Source organism: Lissotriton vulgaris, chromosome 10, assembly GCF_964263255.1.
Source record: "Lissotriton vulgaris chromosome 10, aLisVul1.2, whole genome shotgun sequence".
Lineage (NCBI taxonomy): Eukaryota > Metazoa > Chordata > Amphibia > Caudata > Salamandridae > Lissotriton > Lissotriton vulgaris.
Window position 1 is genome coordinate 897201965 of NC_141698.1, and position 20864 is coordinate 897222828.

General features: G+C 50.0%; 1 protein-coding gene across 1 annotated transcript in view; it reads left to right on the forward strand.

Moving 5' to 3' along the window:
- The first annotated feature begins 12559 nt into the window (after positions 1 to 12559).
- The window catches only part of HEPACAM2 (HEPACAM family member 2), a 508644-nt gene continuing 500339 nt past the window's right edge, over positions 12560 to 20864 (forward strand). Inside the window, exon 1 of the mRNA XM_086941874.1 lies at positions 12560 to 12713. Within this exon, the coding sequence (XP_086798000.1) occupies positions 12635 to 12713 (79 nt within the window). The 5' untranslated portion in view covers positions 12560 to 12634. The remainder of the gene's footprint in view (positions 12714 to 20864) is intronic.

Here is a 20864-nt window from a genome sequence, read left to right on the forward strand (position 1 = left end):
GAAGACAGCGAAGATAGCAGAAGATCGAAAGATGATGCATCGCGAAACTTTACTACATTGACCAGAATCCTTAGGGGCGACACCGCCGGTGTGTGAGTAGTGTGAGACCCCACCCCCATTTGTAACTTTAAAGCTCCCTTGAGCAGCGGGTTGACGAGCCTGGGATCCCGCACCTACGCGCCTGAGTGGTACTATACCTGGCAGATATTGGCAGCCATCGGCAACCCCAGTACACGGCCTATCCCTGCTGACGAGGGGTGATACCCTGAAACACGTGCCCAGGGATGGCGAAGACAGCGAAGATAGGAGAAGATCGAAAGATGATGCATCGCGAACACTTTACTACATTGACCAGAGTCCTTAGGGGCGACACCGCCGGTGTGTGAGTAGTGCGCGACCCCACCCCCATTTGTAACTTTAAAGCTCCCATGAGCAGCAGGATGACAAGCCTGGGATCCCACACCTACGATCCTGAGTGGTACTATACCTGGCAGATATTGGCAGCCATCGGCAACCCCAGTACACGGCCTAACACTGCTGACGAGGGGTGATACCCCGAAACACGTGTCCAGGGATGGCGAAGACAGCAAAGATAACAGAAGATCAAAATATGATGCATCGCAAACTCTTTACTACATTGACCCGAGTCCTTAGGGGCGACAACGCCGGTGTGTGAGTAGTGTGCGACCCCAACCCCATTTGTAACTTTAAAGCTCCCTTGAGCAGCGGGCTGAAGAGCCTGGGATCCCGCACCTACGCGCCTGAATTGTACTATACCTGGCTGATATTGGCAGCCATCGGCAACCCCAGTACACATCCTATCGCTGCTGACGAGGGGTGATACCCCGAAACACGTGTCCAGGGATGGCGAAGACAGTGAAGATAGCAGAAGATCGAAAGATGATGCATCGCGAACACTTTACTACATTGACCAGAGTCCTTAGGGGTGACACCGCCCGTGTGTGAGTAGTGTGCGACCCCACCCCCATTTGTAACTTTAAAGCTCCCTTGAGCAGCGGGCTGAAGAGCCTGGGATCCCGCACCTACGCGCCCGAGTGGTACTATACCGCGCAGATATTGGCAGCCATCGGCAACCCCAGTACATGGCCTATCCCTGCTGACTAGGGGTGATACCCCGAAACACGTGTCCAGGGATAGCGAAGACAGCCAAGATAGCAGAAGATCGAAAGATGATGCATCCCGAACACTTTACTACATTGACCAGAGTCCTTAGGGGCGACACCGCCGGTGTGTGAGTAGTGTGCGACCCCACCCCCATTTTTAACTTTAAAGCTCCCTTGAGCAGCGGGCTGACGGGCCTGGGATCCCGCACCTACGCGCCTGAGTGGTACTATACCTGGCACATATTGGCAGCCATCGGCAACCCCAGAACACGGCCTATCCCTGCTGACGAGGGGTGATACCCTGAAACACGTGTCCAGGCATGGGGAAGACAGCGAGGATAGCAGAAGATCGAAAGATGATGCATCGCGAACACGTTACTACATTGACCAGAGTCCTTAGGGACGACACCGCCGGTGTGTGAGTAGTGTGCGACCCCACCCCCATTTGTAACTTTAAAGCTCCCTTGAGCAGCGGGCTGACGAGCCTGGGATCCCGCACCTACGCGCTTGAGTGTTACTATACCTGGCAGATACTGGCAGCCATCGGCAACCCCAGAACACGGCCTATCCCTGCTGACGAGGGGTGATACCGCGAAACACGTGTCCAGGGATGGCGAAGACAGCGAGGATAGCAGAAGATCGAAAGATGATGCATCGCGAACACGTTACTACATTGACCAGAGTCCTTAGGGGCGACACCGCCGGTGTGTGAGTAATGTGCGACCCCACCCCCATTTATAACTTTAAAGCTCCCTTGAGCAGCGGGCTGACGAGCCTGGGATCCTGCACCTACGCGCCTGAGTGGTACTATACCTGGCAGATATTGGCAGTCATCGGCAACCCCAGAAAACGGCCTATCCCTTCTGATGAGGGGTGATACCCCGAAACACGTGTTCAGGTATGGCGAAGACAGCGAAGATAGCAGAAGATCGAAAGATGATGCAACGCAAACACTTTACTACATTGACCAGAGTCCTTAGGGGCGACAGCGCCGTTGTGTGAGTAGTGTGCAACCCCACCCCCATTTGTAACTTTAAAGCTCCCTTGAGCAGCGGGCTGACGAGCCTTCGATCCAGCACCTACGCGCCTGAGTGGTACTATACCTGGCAGATATTGGCAGCCATCGGCAACCCCAGTACATGGCCTATTCCTGCTGACGAGGGGTGATACCCCGAAACACGTGTCCAGGGATGGCGAAGACAGCGAAGATAGCAGAAGATCGAAAGATGATGCATCGCGAAAACTTTACTACATTTACCAGAGTCCTTAGGGGCGACACCGCCGGTGTGTGAGTAGTGTGCGACCCCACCCCCATTTGTAACTTTAAAGCTCCCTTGAGCAGCGGGCTGACGAGCCTGGGATCCCGCAGCTTCGCGCCTGAGTGGTACTATACCTGGCAGATATTGGCAGCCATCGGCAACCCCAGTACACAGCCTATCCCTGCTGACGAGGGGTGATAACCCGAAACACGTGCCCAGGGATGGCGAAGACAGCGAAGATAGCAGAAGATGGAAAGATAATGCATCGCGAACACTTTACTACATTGACCATAGTCCTAAGGGGCGACAACGCCGGTGTGTGATTAGTGTGCGACCCCACCCCCATTTGTAACTTTAAAGCTCCCATGAGCAGCGGGATGACGAGCCTGGGATCCTGCACCTACGCGCCTGAGTGGTACTATACCTGGCAGATTTTGGCAGCCATCGACAACCCCAGTACACGGCCTATCCCTGCTGACGAGGGGTGATACCACGAAACACGTGTCCAGGGATGGCAAAGACAGCGAAGATAAAAGAAGATCAAAATATGATGCATCGCAAACTCTTTACTACATTGACCAGAGTTGTTAGGGGCGACACCGCCGGTGTTTGAGTAGTGTGCGACCCCACCCCCATTTGTAACTTTAAAGCTCCCTTGAGCAGCGGGCTGACGAGCCTGGGATCCAGCACCTACGCGCCTGAGTGGTACTATACCTGGCAGATATTGGCAGCCATCGACAACCCCAGTACACGGCCTATCCCTGCTGACGAGGGGTGATACCCCAAAACACGTGTCCAGGGATGGCAAAGACAGCGAAGATAGCAGAAGATTGAAAGATGATGCATCGCGAACACTTTACTACATTGACCAGAGTTCTTAGGGGCGACACCGCCGGTGTGTGAGTAGTGTGTGACCCCACCCCCATTTGTAACTTTAAAGCTCCCTTGAGCAGCGGGCTGAAGAGCCTGGGATCCCGCACCTACGCGCCTGAATTGTACTATACCTGGCTGATATTGGCAGCCATCGGCAACCCCAGTACACATCCTATCGCTGCTGACGAGGGGTGATACCCCGAAACACGTGTCCAGGGATGGCGAAGACAGTGAAGATAGCAGAAGATCGAAAGATGATGCATCGCAAACACTTTACTACATTGACCAGAGTCCTTAGGGGTGACACCGCCCGTGTGTGAGTAGTGTGCGACCCCACCCCCATTTGTAACTTTAAAGCTCCCTTGAGCAGCGGGCTGAAGAGCCTGGGATCCCGCACCTACGCGCCCGAGTGGTACTATACCGGGCAGATATTGGCAGCCATCGGCAACCCCAGTACATGGCCTATCCCTGCTGACTAGGGGTGATACCCCGAAACACGTGTCCAGGGATAGCTAAGACAGCCAAGATAGCAGAAGATCGAAAGATGATGCATCCCGAACACTTTACTACATTGACCAGAGTCCTTAGGGGCGACACCGCCGGTGTGTGAGTAGTGTGCGACCCCACCCCCATTTTTAACTTTAAAGCTCCCTTGAGCAGCGGGCTGACGGGCCTGGGATCCCGCACCTACGCGCCTGAGTGGCACTATACCTGGCACATATTGGCAGCCATCGGCAACCCCAGAACACGGCCTATCCCTGCTGACGAGGGGTGATACCCTGAAACACGTGTCCAGGCATGGGGAAGACAGCGAGGATAGCAGAAGATCGAAAGATGATGCATCGCGAACACGTTACTACAATGACCAGAGTCCTTAGGGACGACACCGCCGGTGTGTGAGTAGTGTGCGACCCCACCCCCATTTGTAACTTTAAAGCTCCCTTGAGCAGCGGGCTGACGAGCCTGGGATCCCGCACCTACGCGCTTGAGTGTTACTATACCTGGCAGATACTGGCAGCCATCGGCAACCCCAGAACACGGCCTATCCCTGCTGACGAGGGGTGAAACACGTGACCAGGGATGGCGAAGACAGCGAGGATAGCAGAAGATCGAAAGATGATGCATCGCAAACACTTTACTACATTGACCAGAGTCCTTAGGGGCGACACCGACGGTGTGTGAGTAATGTGCGACCCCACCCCCATTTATAACTTTAAAGCTCCCTTGAGCAGCGGGCTGACGAGCCTGGGATCCTGCACCTACGCGCCTGAGTGGTACTATACCTGGCAGATATTGGCAGCCATCGGCAACCCCAGTACACGGCCTATCCCTGCTGACGAGGGGTGATACCCCGAAACACGTGTCCAGGGATGGCGAAGACAGCGAAGATAGCAGAAGATCGAAAGATGATGCATCGCGAAACTTTACTACATTGACCAGAATCCTTAGGGGCGACACCGCCGGTGTGTGAGTAGTGTGAGACCCCACCCCCATTTGTAACTTTAAAGCTCCCTTGAGCAGCGGGTTGACGAGCCTGGGATCCCGCACCTACGCGCCTGAGTGGTACTATACCTGGCAGATATTGGCAGCCATCGGCAACCCCAGTACACGGCCTATCCCTGCTGACGAGGGGTGATACCCTGAAACACGTGCCCAGGGATGGCGAAGACAGCGAAGATAGGAGAAGATCGAAAGATGATGCATCGCGAACACTTTACTACATTGACCAGAGTCCTTAGGGGCGACACCGCCGGTGTGTGAGTAGTGCGCGACCCCACCCCCATTTGTAACTTTAAAGCTCCCATGAGCAGCAGGATGACAAGCCTGGGATCCCACACCTACGATCCTGAGTGGTACTATACCTGGCAGATATTGGCAGCCATCGGCAACCCCAGTACACGGCCTAACACTGCTGACGAGGGGTGATACCCCGAAACACGTGTCCAGGGATGGCGAAGACAGCAAAGATAACAGAAGATCAAAATATGATGCATCGCAAACTCTTTACTACATTGACCCGAGTCCTTAGGGGCGACAACGCCGGTGTGTGAGTAGTGTGCGACCCCAACCCCATTTGTAACTTTAAAGCTCCCTTGAGCAGCGGGCTGAAGAGCCTGGGATCCCGCACCTACGCGCCTGAATTGTACTATACCTGGCTGATATTGGCAGCCATCGGCAACCCCAGTACACATCCTATCGCTGCTGACGAGGGGTGATACCCCGAAACACGTGTCCAGGGATGGCGAAGACAGTGAAGATAGCAGAAGATCGAAAGATGATGCATCGCGAACACTTTACTACATTGACCAGAGTCCTTAGGGGTGACACCGCCCGTGTGTGAGTAGTGTGCGACCCCACCCCCATTTGTAACTTTAAAGCTCCCTTGAGCAGCGGGCTGAAGAGCCTGGGATCCCGCACCTACGCGCCCGAGTGGTACTATACCGCGCAGATATTGGCAGCCATCGGCAACCCCAGTACATGGCCTATCCCTGCTGACTAGGGGTGATACCCCGAAACACGTGTCCAGGGATAGCGAAGACAGCCAAGATAGCAGAAGATCGAAAGATGATGCATCCCGAACACTTTACTACATTGACCAGAGTCCTTAGGGGCGACACCGCCGGTGTGTGAGTAGTGTGCGACCCCACCCCCATTTTTAACTTTAAAGCTCCCTTGAGCAGCGGGCTGACGGGCCTGGGATCCCGCACCTACGCGCCTGAGTGGTACTATACCTGGCACATATTGGCAGCCATCGGCAACCCCAGAACACGGCCTATCCCTGCTGACGAGGGGTGATACCCTGAAACACGTGTCCAGGCATGGGGAAGACAGCGAGGATAGCAGAAGATCGAAAGATGATGCATCGCGAACACGTTACTACATTGACCAGAGTCCTTAGGGACGACACCGCCGGTGTGTGAGTAGTGTGCGACCCCACCCCCATTTGTAACTTTAAAGCTCCCTTGAGCAGCGGGCTGACGAGCCTGGGATCCCGCACCTACGCGCTTGAGTGTTACTATACCTGGCAGATACTGGCAGCCATCGGCAACCCCAGAACACGGCCTATCCCTGCTGACGAGGGGTGATACCGCGAAACACGTGTCCAGGGATGGCGAAGACAGCGAGGATAGCAGAAGATCGAAAGATGATGCATCGCGAACACGTTACTACATTGACCAGAGTCCTTAGGGGCGACACCGCCGGTGTGTGAGTAATGTGCGACCCCACCCCCATTTATAACTTTAAAGCTCCCTTGAGCAGCGGGCTGACGAGCCTGGGATCCTGCACCTACGCGCCTGAGTGGTACTATACCTGGCAGATATTGGCAGTCATCGGCAACCCCAGAAAACGGCCTATCCCTTCTGATGAGGGGTGATACCCCGAAACACGTGTTCAGGTATGGCGAAGACAGCGAAGATAGCAGAAGATCGAAAGATGATGCAACGCAAACACTTTACTACATTGACCAGAGTCCTTAGGGGCGACAGCGCCGTTGTGTGAGTAGTGTGCAACCCCACCCCCATTTGTAACTTTAAAGCTCCCTTGAGCAGCGGGCTGACGAGCCTTCGATCCAGCACCTACGCGCCTGAGTGGTACTATACCTGGCAGATATTGGCAGCCATCGGCAACCCCAGTACATGGCCTATTCCTGCTGACGAGGGGTGATACCCCGAAACACGTGTCCAGGGATGGCGAAGACAGCGAAGATAGCAGAAGATCGAAAGATGATGCATCGCGAAAACTTTACTACATTTACCAGAGTCCTTAGGGGCGACACCGCCGGTGTGTGAGTAGTGTGCGACCCCACCCCCATTTGTAACTTTAAAGCTCCCTTGAGCAGCGGGCTGACGAGCCTGGGATCCCGCAGCTTCGCGCCTGAGTGGTACTATACCTGGCAGATATTGGCAGCCATCGGCAACCCCAGTACACAGCCTATCCCTGCTGACGAGGGGTGATAACCCGAAACACGTGCCCAGGGATGGCGAAGACAGCGAAGATAGCAGAAGATGGAAAGATAATGCATCGCGAACACTTTACTACATTGACCATAGTCCTAAGGGGCGACAACGCCGGTGTGTGATTAGTGTGCGACCCCACCCCCATTTGTAACTTTAAAGCTCCCATGAGCAGCGGGATGACGAGCCTGGGATCCTGCACCTACGCGCCTGAGTGGTACTATACCTGGCAGATTTTGGCAGCCATCGACAACCCCAGTACACGGCCTATCCCTGCTGACGAGGGGTGATACCACGAAACACGTGTCCAGGGATGGCAAAGACAGCGAAGATAAAAGAAGATCAAAATATGATGCATCGCAAACTCTTTACTACATTGACCAGAGTTGTTAGGGGCGACACCGCCGGTGTTTGAGTAGTGTGCGACCCCACCCCCATTTGTAACTTTAAAGCTCCCTTGAGCAGCGGGCTGACGAGCCTGGGATCCAGCACCTACGCGCCTGAGTGGTACTATACCTGGCAGATATTGGCAGCCATCGACAACCCCAGTACACGGCCTATCCCTGCTGACGAGGGGTGATACCCCAAAACACGTGTCCAGGGATGGCAAAGACAGCGAAGATAGCAGAAGATTGAAAGATGATGCATCGCGAACACTTTACTACATTGACCAGAGTTCTTAGGGGCGACACCGCCGGTGTGTGAGTAGTGTGTGACCCCACCCCCATTTGTAACTTTAAAGCTCCCTTGAGCAGCGAGCTGAAGAGCCTGGGATCCCGCACCTACGCGCCTGAGTGGTACTATACCGGGCAGATATTGGCAGCCATCGGCAACCCCAGTACATGGCCTATTCCTGCTGACGAGGGGTGATACCCCGAAACACGTGTCCATGGATAGCGAAAACAGCGAAGATAGCAGAAGATCGAAAGATGATGCACCGCGAACACGTTACTACATTGACCAGAGTCCTTAGGGACGACACCGCCGGTGTGTGAGTTGTGTGCGACCCCACCCCCATTTGTAACTTTAAAGCTCCCTTGAGCAGCGGGCTGACGAGCCTGGGATCCCGCACCTACGCGCCTGAGTGGTACTATACCTGGCAGATATTGGCAGCCATCGACAACCCCAGAACACTGCCTATCCCTGCTGACGAGGGGTGATACCCCAAAACACGTGTCCAGGGATGGCGAAGACAACGAAGATAGAAGAAGATCGAAAGATGATGCATCGCGAACACTTTACTACATTGACCAGAGTCCTTAGCGGCGACACCGCCGGTGTGTGAGTAGTGTGCGACCCCACCCCCATTTGTAACTTTAAAGCTCCTTTGAGCAGCGGGCTGACGAGCCTGGGATCCCGCACCTACGCGCCTGAGTGGTACTATACCTGGCACATATTGGCAGCCATCGGCAACCCCAGAACATGGCCTATCCCTGCTGACGAGGGGTGATACCCTGAAACACGTGTCCAGGCATGGCGAAGACAGCGAGGATAGCAGAAGATCGAAAGATGAAGCATCGCGAACACGTTACTACATTGACCAGAGTCCTTAGGGACGACACCGCCGGTGTGTGAGTAGTATGCGATCCCAACCCCATTTATAACATTAAAGCTCCCTTGAGCAGCGGGCTGACGAGCCTGGGATCCCGCACCTACGCACCTGAGTGGTACTATACCAGGCAGATATTGGCAGCCATCGGCAACCCCAGAACACGGCCTATCCCTGCTGACGAGGGGTGATACCGCGAAACACGTGTCCAGGGATGGCGAAGACAGCGAGGATAGCAGAAGATCGAAAGATGATGCATCGCGAACACGTTACTACATTGACCAGAGTCCTTAGGGGCGACACCACCGGTGTGTGAGTAGTGTACGACCCCACCCCCATTTGTAACTTTAAAGCTCCCTTGAGCAGCGGGCTGACGAGCCTGGGATCCCGCACCTACGCGCCTGAGTGGTACTATACCTGGAAGATATTGGCAGTCATCGGCAACCCCAGAACACGGCCTATCCCTGCTGATGAGGGTTGATACCCCAAAACACGTTTCCAGGGATGGCGAAGACAGCGAAGGTAGCAGAACATCGAAAGATGATGCATCGCAAACACTTTACTACATTGACCAGAGTCCTTAGGGGCGACACCGCCGGTGTGTGAGTAGTGTGCGACCCCACCCCCATTTGCTGGAAAAACCTCTTTCTTACCCTCGGTATCCAGCAAGATTGGCAGATAAATCCCCTCACTTTGAAGTCAGAGAAAGAAAAGTAAACAAGCGCCCTCTGAAGACAGCACCAGACATTTGACCTCTGTCTTTGAATGTGCAGCAAATGTGAAAAGATAAGAACAAGATTTGAAGGCCTGTTTACAGAAAGGGAGTTTGTGGAAGAATACAGTAAACGTGGTTCAGGCAATGGGAGAGACAAACTGAACCTGGAGAGCCTAAAGTAAATTAAGCCAGCAAATAGAAAGCCATAAAATGTAAGTTGCAAACCATAAAGTCAAAGTAATCAACAAGCGGAATGCACTCCTAGTTGAACTTTCTAAAAAATCCCTAGGCTGTATTTAGCAAACCAGATAGCTAGCTGCCTGGTAGGCTGCAACCTAAAAAAGAATGTAACTGGCACATGAGAATGATACCTTGGCAAACAACACTACCGATATCATAGGATGGCTGTACTTCACTGTGGCGGCCAGCGCAGGTAAGCGTGTTAGGGCGGGGCAGGGTCAGGGCGGGATAGGAGGGGGAAGTCGACAGATGGCGGAATAGATGAAATAAAAAAAACTATTCTGTCATCTGTAGACTCCCCCGCCCACCCGCCAAGCTCCACCGCCCCACTGCGCTTACCTGCACCAGCTGTGACTGGCACTTCAACATAATGGTATTGCATCAATTTAGGAGGTATTAAATGGGCATATGGTGCCTGTAGTGAAGCATATCAGGTTGCGCCTGGCATTTAATGGCTGTACCTGGACATTTAAAGCTATAAACCTGTACTTGGTCATATGGTGGTTGCAGGTGGGCATAACATAGCCGCACCTGGGCATTTCAAGTGAAGCCATACATTAGTTTGCAGAGCTTGGCCACATAAGACTTCATGTATTTATGATGTCTGAACCATGGTATGTAAAGCTGTGAATGGAATAAGATACTCATGCCTTATGATGTCTGTAGCTACCATGTAAAGAAATAACTACGCATTTGATGGTAGGCCAACATATATGCTGCATGCCAAGGTATGGGGATACAGGTAACCATATGAGGCTGCACCTAGCATAGATGGTAGCACATGGTGTGTGATGCAGGTCCTACAAGCACACTGGCTGTAGCTGGGCATATGCAGCTCTAAGCAGCCAATCCACGAGATCGCTCAATCATTTGTGATCTCGCTGCTGCCATCTAGGGTAATCTGCTGATCACGAGTTGAAATCATCTACAAACCAACCCAGCTTTTTACGCCTCTGAGGTTGATAAAGTAAGTTCCATTAAACTGAGTAAAAGTAACAAGTGTTTTACCATGATTAGAAGCGGTTAAACTGCAGTGTTGAGTGCTAGATAACAAATAAATGATCACTCTAGATAAAGCCATACTTATTGGCTTTGCCAACATCTGTGTATATGTCTTTGTTTGTAAGGCAATGTTAGAGGCAAGCTTAAGTGATAGCTGACAATGAGGAACATCTCAATAACAACAGGTTTACTGCAATTTATATTATATGGACAATGGCTTTTATTGATTTCAGATTTTCTGCCTTCTGGTTTCTCCTACACATCATGACGAAGTGGGTGGGCAATGTGTAAAACTGTGTACCTGCACATAGGATGGCAATTACTCATTTCCACCATAATTTTGATTGGGAAAATAGATTCTTTGATTAAAAATGGATTGAATAATATAACTCCCAACATAACTCCCCTCCCCCTCGGCTCCAACGTGTAAAATCTAAGGGAACTATATGCAAGTTTGTTTTTTCTTTTGACACCATCAATATTCTATGGCATTGATTCACAGAAGCATTAATGAGAACTTGAAGTAGCGCCGCTGGAGTGTCCATTTACATACTCTTACATGCCTTGGTGATTCGCCCTGAAATGGTTAATATCCTATTAGCAAAAGTGTAAAGAGGGTACTGTCCATTCTATTTGTACTTACTATCTGTGTATTAATATTCCACGGCTATACCAACTTTATTACCATTTTCGATATTTTGGAGCCAATTCACAAAGGCATGTAAGAGTATGGAAAAGAGTACTATAGCAGTACTAATGTATGTACTCTAAAATGCTTTTGAGAATGTGCCCCTCTATTTGTAATACTCTGGTTGATCTTTGCAGTTTAGTTGACAAGAGTAATAACATGGTAAACCCCCCAAAAATATGCTTAAACACATGCAACACCTTTATCATTAAATTTGACGCATGATTTTTTTGGTTTCAATACAACATCTCTATTTTCTTTGAATTATGAATGTGAAACACACTTTTTAAAAAAACAGTGGGCTCCTGACCTAGGTATGCTTGTGTCTAATTTGCCGCACTCACTATGGGCCTGGTGTACTACTAAAAGACAGATCGAAAACGCGCACATTGTAGGACGAATGTTTGCAGCTTTGATTTTACAATACCATATGTACTAATAGGTTGCATTACAAAATCTCCAGTCGCAGGTGACCACCGAACGACCTGCAGAAGGAGTATTAATTAGTCGGGATGCTATTTACGAACACCTGTGATTGGCTACAAACAAATGGATGGTGGCCTGCAGGAAACAGCGAATACCATCCCTCCATTTGTATTCTCAACCGGGAAACTTTTAGAGACTCATGCCAATTAAAATGTATCAGGGTGGGATCAAAGTAGCAGGCCGTGCCCCTTTGGTCTACTACCTTCCCCCCCCCCCCCCCCCCCCCCCCGCCCCCCGAGACTGCTGATCGAATTCACAACAGGGGGGTCACATCCCCCCCCCCCTTTTTAAATTAGGTACCACATCATTTGAAGGGGTAGCAGCCAAGCCAAGGGGTTCGTGCGTTTATAACGGATCGTTTGGGACTGGAAATTAGGAGGAGATGCCCTTTCACACCCCATGGAGTGGATTCGCAAAACCTATTTTGCTCCCAGTCGCAAAACAGCTTTAGTACATATAAAAACGCTGATTTGAGGTCGCATGCCGTTTGCTTGCAGCAAAAGGGGTTTGTGCAGGGAACCCAATGTCCCGTAAACACGAGAAAGAGGCGCAGGCAGCGAAGATGTCAAGCCCTCGGCTAACAGGTGTTGCTACGCCCTACGTCCCTTTGTATACACACACGCAAATGACTGGAGGCGGAAGACAGGCCCGGGCTCTTAACTCGTTACTGATTTCCCTGGCAAATAAAGCGGCAGCTGCTGGTCCAGGCGGAGCCTCGGCGCGTGAAGAAGGGGATCTCTGCATGGGGCAGGATGCTTTCATGGAGCCCTCCGCCAGCCCTGACTGGTTCCTGAAGAGCACGCTATTCTTTTTACTGCTCGGTAAGATGCGTCGATATTACTTTGTTTAATACATGAGGGAAATAAATTATGGCTTGAATTCTGTTAAATGATTTGAAGAATTATACATTACGGATTAAGGGGTTTGCCACACTAAACATAATAATACAATTATAAACTCTAAGTTGAATAAAAGTTGTTCAGTGGCATAAGCGGATAAGAGAATGACTTTCCCCGAAAAAAACTTGCTTTCTGTTTTTTTGACAACATATTTTAGTTGTAACTAGTACTAGAACTCTTATTATTATTATTTATATTTACATTTCTTTTTACATAGTACGCACTGTGGCTGGAGGTATTGGTGCGCTTTACACGATCACCACTTACATTTCACAAGGTCACACTCATTTTTTAAGCGAGGGTAAATTAAGCCATTTGCCAAAATCACAAAATGATAATCCGTCTCCGAGACTTTAACCTGGTTACCTAGTTCCAAAAGCAGACCTGACTATACCGCCACTCTATATAATTTAAAACATTGTATCGAAATGGTAAGCAGATGGAAGTGCACGAGGAAGATATGTTAAACATCAGCGTGTGTGCAAAAGTGAGACATTTTAGGCTTTGAAAGATGTTAGATCAAATGCACGTTATACTAATTACTGGCTGTTGACTCGGCGCGTTATCATCTTTGTGTATCAGGTCATAAGTAATACTTTGCCAGCGTTGATAGTGTATGTTCTGTTAACTTCCTACTCAGTGGCGTTTGGTGGCCAGGGTGGGGCGCCAACATGGTGGTTGTGATAACCGACCGAGCTACCTTACCTACTACCTTGCTTTTGTTAGATCTCAAGGGACTTTTATTCTCCTATCCATATATAGCGGGGCGGCAAACACGGCACGAGCTTCCTTCCCATTTATAATATAAAGTGGAATATTAAACGTCCTGGTGAAAGAAAAAAAATGCTCAGGTAATAATTTTATCGCGTGTGCATTTCTTTATTCTTGGCCAATGCTTTTTGAGGGAACTTTTACCGGGACAACAGATCACTCCGCTTCCACCGCCCTGTCCGCGGGCGCCCACGCCAATCATAAACAAGCCGTGTGTGTCGTCAAACACGGTGCCTGCTGCCTTCTGGTACCTGCAGCGGCCAGCTGCGGCGGGCTCACTTCCACATTTTTTGACCTTAGTTCCAAAACCCAGGCATTCAAATGTACATAGGCTAAAACAGTTCCTCTTTTTATGTTTTTTCTGTCACCACAACCATGGAACCATTGACGCCACCCCAGCGCTGTCCTGCTACTTATTTAAGGGGATGCGAAGTGACTACGGGATTGAGAGAAATTACCTCATGTACTTTCTAGCTTTGTGCATTTGTTTTGTGCGGTTCTCTTCTACAAAAACCCTCGCCTTAGTACCTACAAGGGTGTCTATAAATATTTACATAAAAAACTCAGGGTAATCCTGGGGAAAACAAGAACAGTGCAGCAATGCTGGCTGACCAGGCATGGGGGCTGGATGACGGTAATACATTACAAGATCGCACAATAAAGATACTCCACACATTTCTGTTCAAAGCATAAAAGGTCACTTTATTACTAGGACAGCCAAAGACAGACTCCGCAATTAAAACACCAGCCTTTGTTTGTACCTTTTTCCCAGAACTTTTCCAGAACTGTTTTTCCATCACATTCCCCAATGATTTCATCATTTTTCCAAAACTCCAAAACTGTATATATATATATCCTAACCAAAGTTTTACTTCCAATTTTCTTTACCCTTAACCACCTACACTCCCCCCACCCCCCAGAGAGAAAGGATATGTCTGCTCTAGACTCTCCTATCCCTCAAAACACGCCTACCAACATATAACAAAACAGGAGCGCTATCCTTGCTGCCCTAAAGTGACATATCCTTGTCTTCTTATATTTTCTTTTTTTTTTTTAAAACACAAAAAATTGACTTATATACACAGAACAGACCCGACCAACCTACCAACCTAGGGCGGGTGGGTGGGCAAAAACGGCACGCCACCCTCCTCACTTGCAGCGAGTGACGTCTTGTTCCCGCTCCCGCCCGAGCGCGGCTAAGCCTCTTCCACAATCCCAACCAACCAATCACCTCCCGTGGGAGGTCACATTGTGCGAACCATCCCAGGGGGACATCGGCGCATGCCAAGTCCCCCCGGGACCCATCGCACAATAAAGACACTCCACACATTTCTGTTCAAAGCATAAAAGGTCACTTTATTACTAGGACAGCCAAAGACAGACTCCACAATTAAAACACCAACCTTTGTACCTTTTTCCCAGAACTTTTCCAGAACTATTTTTCCATCACATTCCCCAATTATTTCCTCATTTTTCCAAAACTCCAAAACTGTATATATATATATCCCAACCAAAGTTTTTCTTCCAATTTTCCTTACCCTTAACCACCTACCCTCCCCCCACCCTCCAGACAGAAAGGATATGTCCGCTCTAGACTCTCCTATCCCCCAAAACACGCCACCCAGGAAAACCTCCAGTGTTTTCCTGCCCCACCCAAAAAACCCGCCCTTAAAACCAAACACAAAATGCTTTTTTTTTTTTAAACTGCTTTGTGAGAACACCACAGATCGACCCCCCACAGTTTTGCCAGGACATCCCGCAGTTCCATTAGGTAATAACTTTGACCCATCTGCGACAGGTGTTATGTTAAAATGTTAAAATGGGACTTTTATAGCGCAACGGCTACTCCAAAGGAGTGTCCCGGCGCTTTGAGCTCCTGACCATGAAAAAGAGCAAGAAACATAACAATAACAGAAAAGGGGCACCCGGAGGGAAAAAATTATCCAGCAAACAACCAAGTTTTCAGGTCTTTCCTAAAGACAAGTAAATTAGAGGTGTTTCGCAGAGACAACGGTAGCGAGTTCCATAGCTGAGGAGCAAGGAAGCTGAAAGACCGGCCGCCTAGCCGAGCCTTTTTAATGCGTGGTACCCCAGCACACCTGAATAAATGGAGCATCTCGCTCGAAAAATGCTCATGTACCATTACCGTGATACCCATTGCCTTGCAGAACGTGACATCGCTCTGTTCAATTTCCGATGAGCTTTTTCCACCGTTGAGTGTAGCCTCGCCTCTCTCCATTAGTGCCTGTAAACAAAACCAGTCCACGCAACCCTTGTTCCAACCCAGTTTTGTTTCAGCACAGCCAGGTCCAACTTCATTTGTTTTATCAAGGTAAGGCCTGACATTTCCACTAAATCGTTCTCACCTAGGTGTATAATGAGAAGATCCGGAATACCCCACTCAGCAGCCAATTTTGACAATAACGGGAAAAGGTCTTTCCACTTCATACCCCCCACACCCTTCCACAGAACTTTGTGATCTTTACCATACAAACCCAAACCTCTTCCACAGATTTGCTGTTCTGCAAAAACTGATGCCCATTTAATCAATGAATGTCCCACAATCCATGTCCGTTTTTTCCACGGGAATTCCAGAACTCTACCTATGATGCAAAAACCCACCATTACTAAAATACGAGACAAAAATGCATTTTATAAACGAACATATCTGTAACAACAATTGGACGTCCACCTCCCAATGCGCTGTATCTCCTCCCTCCCCCAGCCCAATCTGGCCGCTTCTGTAGACGCACCTATCCTGAAGGAATGTGTCCCAAAAAGTTGAGGATTAACTCCCAACAATGCAAGCCCTTTTCTTAAAACTGCTAAAAACTGAAAACTAGATAACTGTCCCCCTTGTTCGTGGCAAAATATAACCCCATCACGGAACACTCCAGAGTTAGAAAAGGAATCCCACTCCCCCACCGGGCAACAACCCACAACCACTTGTTTTCAAATTGATTCAAGTTCCCACTCCTCTTTGGTCTTTCTTTGACTGTCTCAACCTGATCTGCAAAATTTCCCCATTCCCCACCCAAATGTCTGATGTTTGAATCCCAAGTTGGTTCCTTAAACCCAACATTTCCGAAATCCGGAAAGCCCCGAAGAACATCCAGATCATACACAACCTGAACCAGGCTAGCTCCCATTCATCATAGCAGCAGCTAGGCAAAACACTTAAGATTCTACATAACAAATCAAAAGTAAAAGGTTCTCTCAGAGAATTAACAGTACCCTTAGTACTCCCTAACCCCTTCTGCACCCTCCTCAACAAAAACCCAATCTGAACTTCTTTACCCAGCAATAATTGACTATAAAAGGAAATTCCAGCTAACTTGCCGGAAATCGTGGTATGCAACAAACCTTTGTCGTACAAATGCAATGCAAATTTTAACAGAAACTGTTCATTTCCAACTGCTGAGCCATCCTGTTCATGTGCCAAAGCATAATTAACAAATTCCGGCCACGCTTGCTGGTAACTCCAGCGCGTGGATTTAGCAATAGACTGCTCCACCAGTTTCAAAATCCTTACTCCCCCAGGTCCCAGATGGTCATAGGAACCGCCGTCTTGCTTCTGTCTGCTTTTGGCTCCAAAGACCGGAACTTGTGCCAATTGCAACGAGACAGGGCATCGGCGATTGAGTTGTTCACCCCAGGGATATGCCTGGCTCTAAAAACAATATTCAGCTTGAGGATTTGCAACATAAAAGCTCTCAGTAATTGAAGCATTCTCACATCTCTCGCTTTCTGCCCATTAACCAAACTTACCACTGCCATGTTGTCTATGTGAAACAACACGCAACGGTCCTTGAATTCCTCTCCCCACACCTGCAATGCCACTAGAAGCGGGAAAAATTCCAAGAAGGCGATACTGCGCCCCTGTTCCAACCAATGTTGCAGCCAACTCTCGGCGCACCAACGCCCTTCCCAAAACAGCCCAAAACCTTGAGCCCCTGCCGCGTCCGAAAAAATCTGGACTTGCCACACAGTGTCGTCTTCCACAAAATTAATTGACACACCATTGAATTTGTCTAAGAACCTCAGCCAAATGATCAAATCCTCTTTCACCTTGTTGGATAATCTTACATGGTGATGCGGCAAAGAAGCCCCCGACATAGCAAGACCAAGACATCTGCAAAAGGTTCTCCCTGCTCTCACCACCCTGCATGCGAAATTGAGGTACCCCAGAAGCCACTGAACCTGTCTTAGTTGCAATTTCTTTTCACCCAGAACTTCTCTCAAAAGCGACCTGATCTCCTGCACTTTGGCCAGGGGCAGCCTAGCCACCATAGCCACCGTATCAATCTCGATGCCTAAGAAAACTAATTGCGACACAGGGCCTTCCGTTTTGTCTGGGGCCAATGGCACACCAAAATCACCTGTCATTTCTTGAAAGCATGCCAACACTCTAGCACATTGCCCACTCCCAGCCTGGCCAATAAACAGAAAATCATCCAGATAGTGGCAAAGAGCTTCATGCCCAGACTTGCGTCTCACACACCATTCCAGAAAGGTGCTGAAAAAAGTGAACAAGAGATGGAACATCCCATGGGCAATACTCGATCCACATAGAATTTCTCCTCAAAATACATTCCCAGCAGCTGAAAGTCTAACGGGTGTATGGGCAACAACCTAAAAGCCGCCTGAATGTCACACTTGGCTAGTTGGGCACCCACCCCCGCCAAACGTACCAAACGCCAGGCGTACTCTACCGAAGCATATGACACCGCCGTGTCATCTGGAGAGATGAAATCAATTAAAGAATGTCCTTCAGGCCAGGAGAGATGTCGAATGAGCCGAAACTCACCTTGGGCTTTCTTTGGTATGACTCCCAAAGGGGAGACCGTCAGATTGAAATATGGACAGTTACAAAAGAGGGCTGCTATTCTGCCCGAACTCCAACTCCTTAGCCAATTTGGCTCTAACGACCTGGGGTAAATCCTTTGCAGATTTTAGATTATTGGCCCAACGCTGCCACCGAGGACCTTGGTATCCAATCCTGAGACCCACCCGAAATCCCCAAAGTAGTTTAACTGCTGCTGTCCTATCCGGATATTCCTCCAACCACTCCCTCATAGCCCGAAGTTTAACTGGAGTATGCGCCTTTCGGTATAAGAGGTGGAATGGATCCCCTGCCTCTCTGCCCTCTTCCTTGATCCCCTTGAAGGTGGTTTGGGAAACACTGGAAAATGGCATGACGACCCCCACATTGGGCGCACTCGTGTTTGAATCTACAATACTGATGGACACAGGTACCCCTGTTAAATCCACAACACGCTCCTGTGGCAGGCAACTGTCCCCGCCCCAACCCACCCGCCCCCAATGGAGCGGGACGCTGGAGAAAGGGCCGATATTGAATAGGCAGACCACTAGCTGTGTGTATTGTAGCCGATACCTGATGGCCCGACATCCATTGGAGCCACAGCTCCTGATCCACCTCACCCCATGGTTTATCGTTGAACAAACTCACTCTAGCCCTGAACTCTTCATCGTAGTTCAACCAGGCATAGCCTCCCGCCTGCAAATGTGCCCTCCTGATGATATCAATGTACTTAAAGATCGCCACAGCCCGCTCTGGATACCGCTCACAATAAGCACTTGCATATATGATAAAAGGGCCGTCCATTTTTCGATGGTCTTTGGCACTTGGGGGCGGCGAGACAACTCTAATTCCTCCTCCTTTGATCCCTCCCTAGCCTGTAAGTCCCTATGCAATAGACGAAAAACGTCTATGTAGTCGTGACTCCAAATTCTCTGTCTTGTCCTCTGTGACAGATGCATGCCCAGAGGCATGGCCACCCCATATAAGGTTAATTGGTGCGACCACACCCCTGAACCTCACCCGACACAGATGTACCTATGGAGGAGGCAGAACTTGCCCCACCAACCCGCTCCGAGTGACCCCCAGACTCCCTTGAATTTGACTGTGCTGTTTCTTGTGAGGTTGTACCCCCACCACCTTGCACCGACACCCTCCCGTCAGACCCGCACTCCCTTGGCTCCACACTTGAGCCGCCCACCACAGGCCGCGTCCACGCAGACCACCAGTCTTCCTTACCTGATGGCAGCTGTGAAGCTCTTTGATGGAACTCCTTCAGACCATCACGCTGATGATGACCGCCACGTCGACCCCAATCTGCAGAGAAAACCGCACCAGTTCTCTGAAACACACTAGAAGATGTGAGATGACCCCCCCGACTCCCACCTCATGCCACCCCACCCAGAAGACGCCCCTGCCACCCATTCCCTGGAGTTATCCACATTTTCTTTGTCCTGTTCATTAAACTAAATATAATCATCATGAACCATATTTAAATCTTCACTTGTACTAGGCATTGCGCCATCGCCAATGCCGCCATCATAACTTATCCAACTGGACACAGGCCTTTGACATGAGCGCCCGGCCGATGAAGCCCCAAAATCCGCACCAGATTCGCTACGGAGCTGATGTACAGTATCAAAAGCCGCATTGTGCTTCGCCAAACCAGAAACAGAACTCTGACCAGCAGACCTGTGATCAGCGTCCGCTGACAAGTTCCCGCCGCTCCAGCGAGGAACCGCCTTTAACTTACCATGTACCTGGGACCCTTGAGCTCTGGATAAAACCTTCTTGTGCAAGTCTACATGTTTGACCCACACCCATTGCCCTTGATGAGGACCCGTATCCGAATCAAACTGCACCTGAGGGCGACGCGGAGGTGGCCTGGACTCCGGATAGACCACCACCACATCACTGTCCTTGAGTACAGCAACATTCTCCCTCAGCCCCTCCCCCCAATAAGAATGGTCACCAGCCCTAGAGCCCCTCATGCCCAATTCACCCTGTTGATCTTCATCGAGCTGAAAGTAGGCCATGTCCTCCTCATGCCAGGGCTCCACGCCTCCAACTACTTTTGGGGGCCCTCTAGCTTGAGGCACCAATACCCTTTGAAATCCTGATCTCTCCTGTGTCTGACTGCCGATAGCAGGTGGCGCTGTCTCACACCTTTCAACAACTGCATCCCTCAACGAGACCTCTGACAACTGCCTTCGTCGCTGTCACTGGAATAGTCCACCAGCGCAGTAACTGGCTCCCCCACCCAGACATCAGGTGCAATATCCACATGACTGTCCATAGCACCCACAGCATATGACCCTGTAGTAATTCTTTCAGGGCAAACCGCTTACTGCCTTAAAGTAACGCCTGACACCTGCGGAGCCACACTGTCCTCCTGGCAAAATTCGCCGCTCATGGGATCCACTAAGAATGCCATCTGCTGCTGCCTATTTACAACTGGCATGTCAGCCCTTCCACCAAGCTTT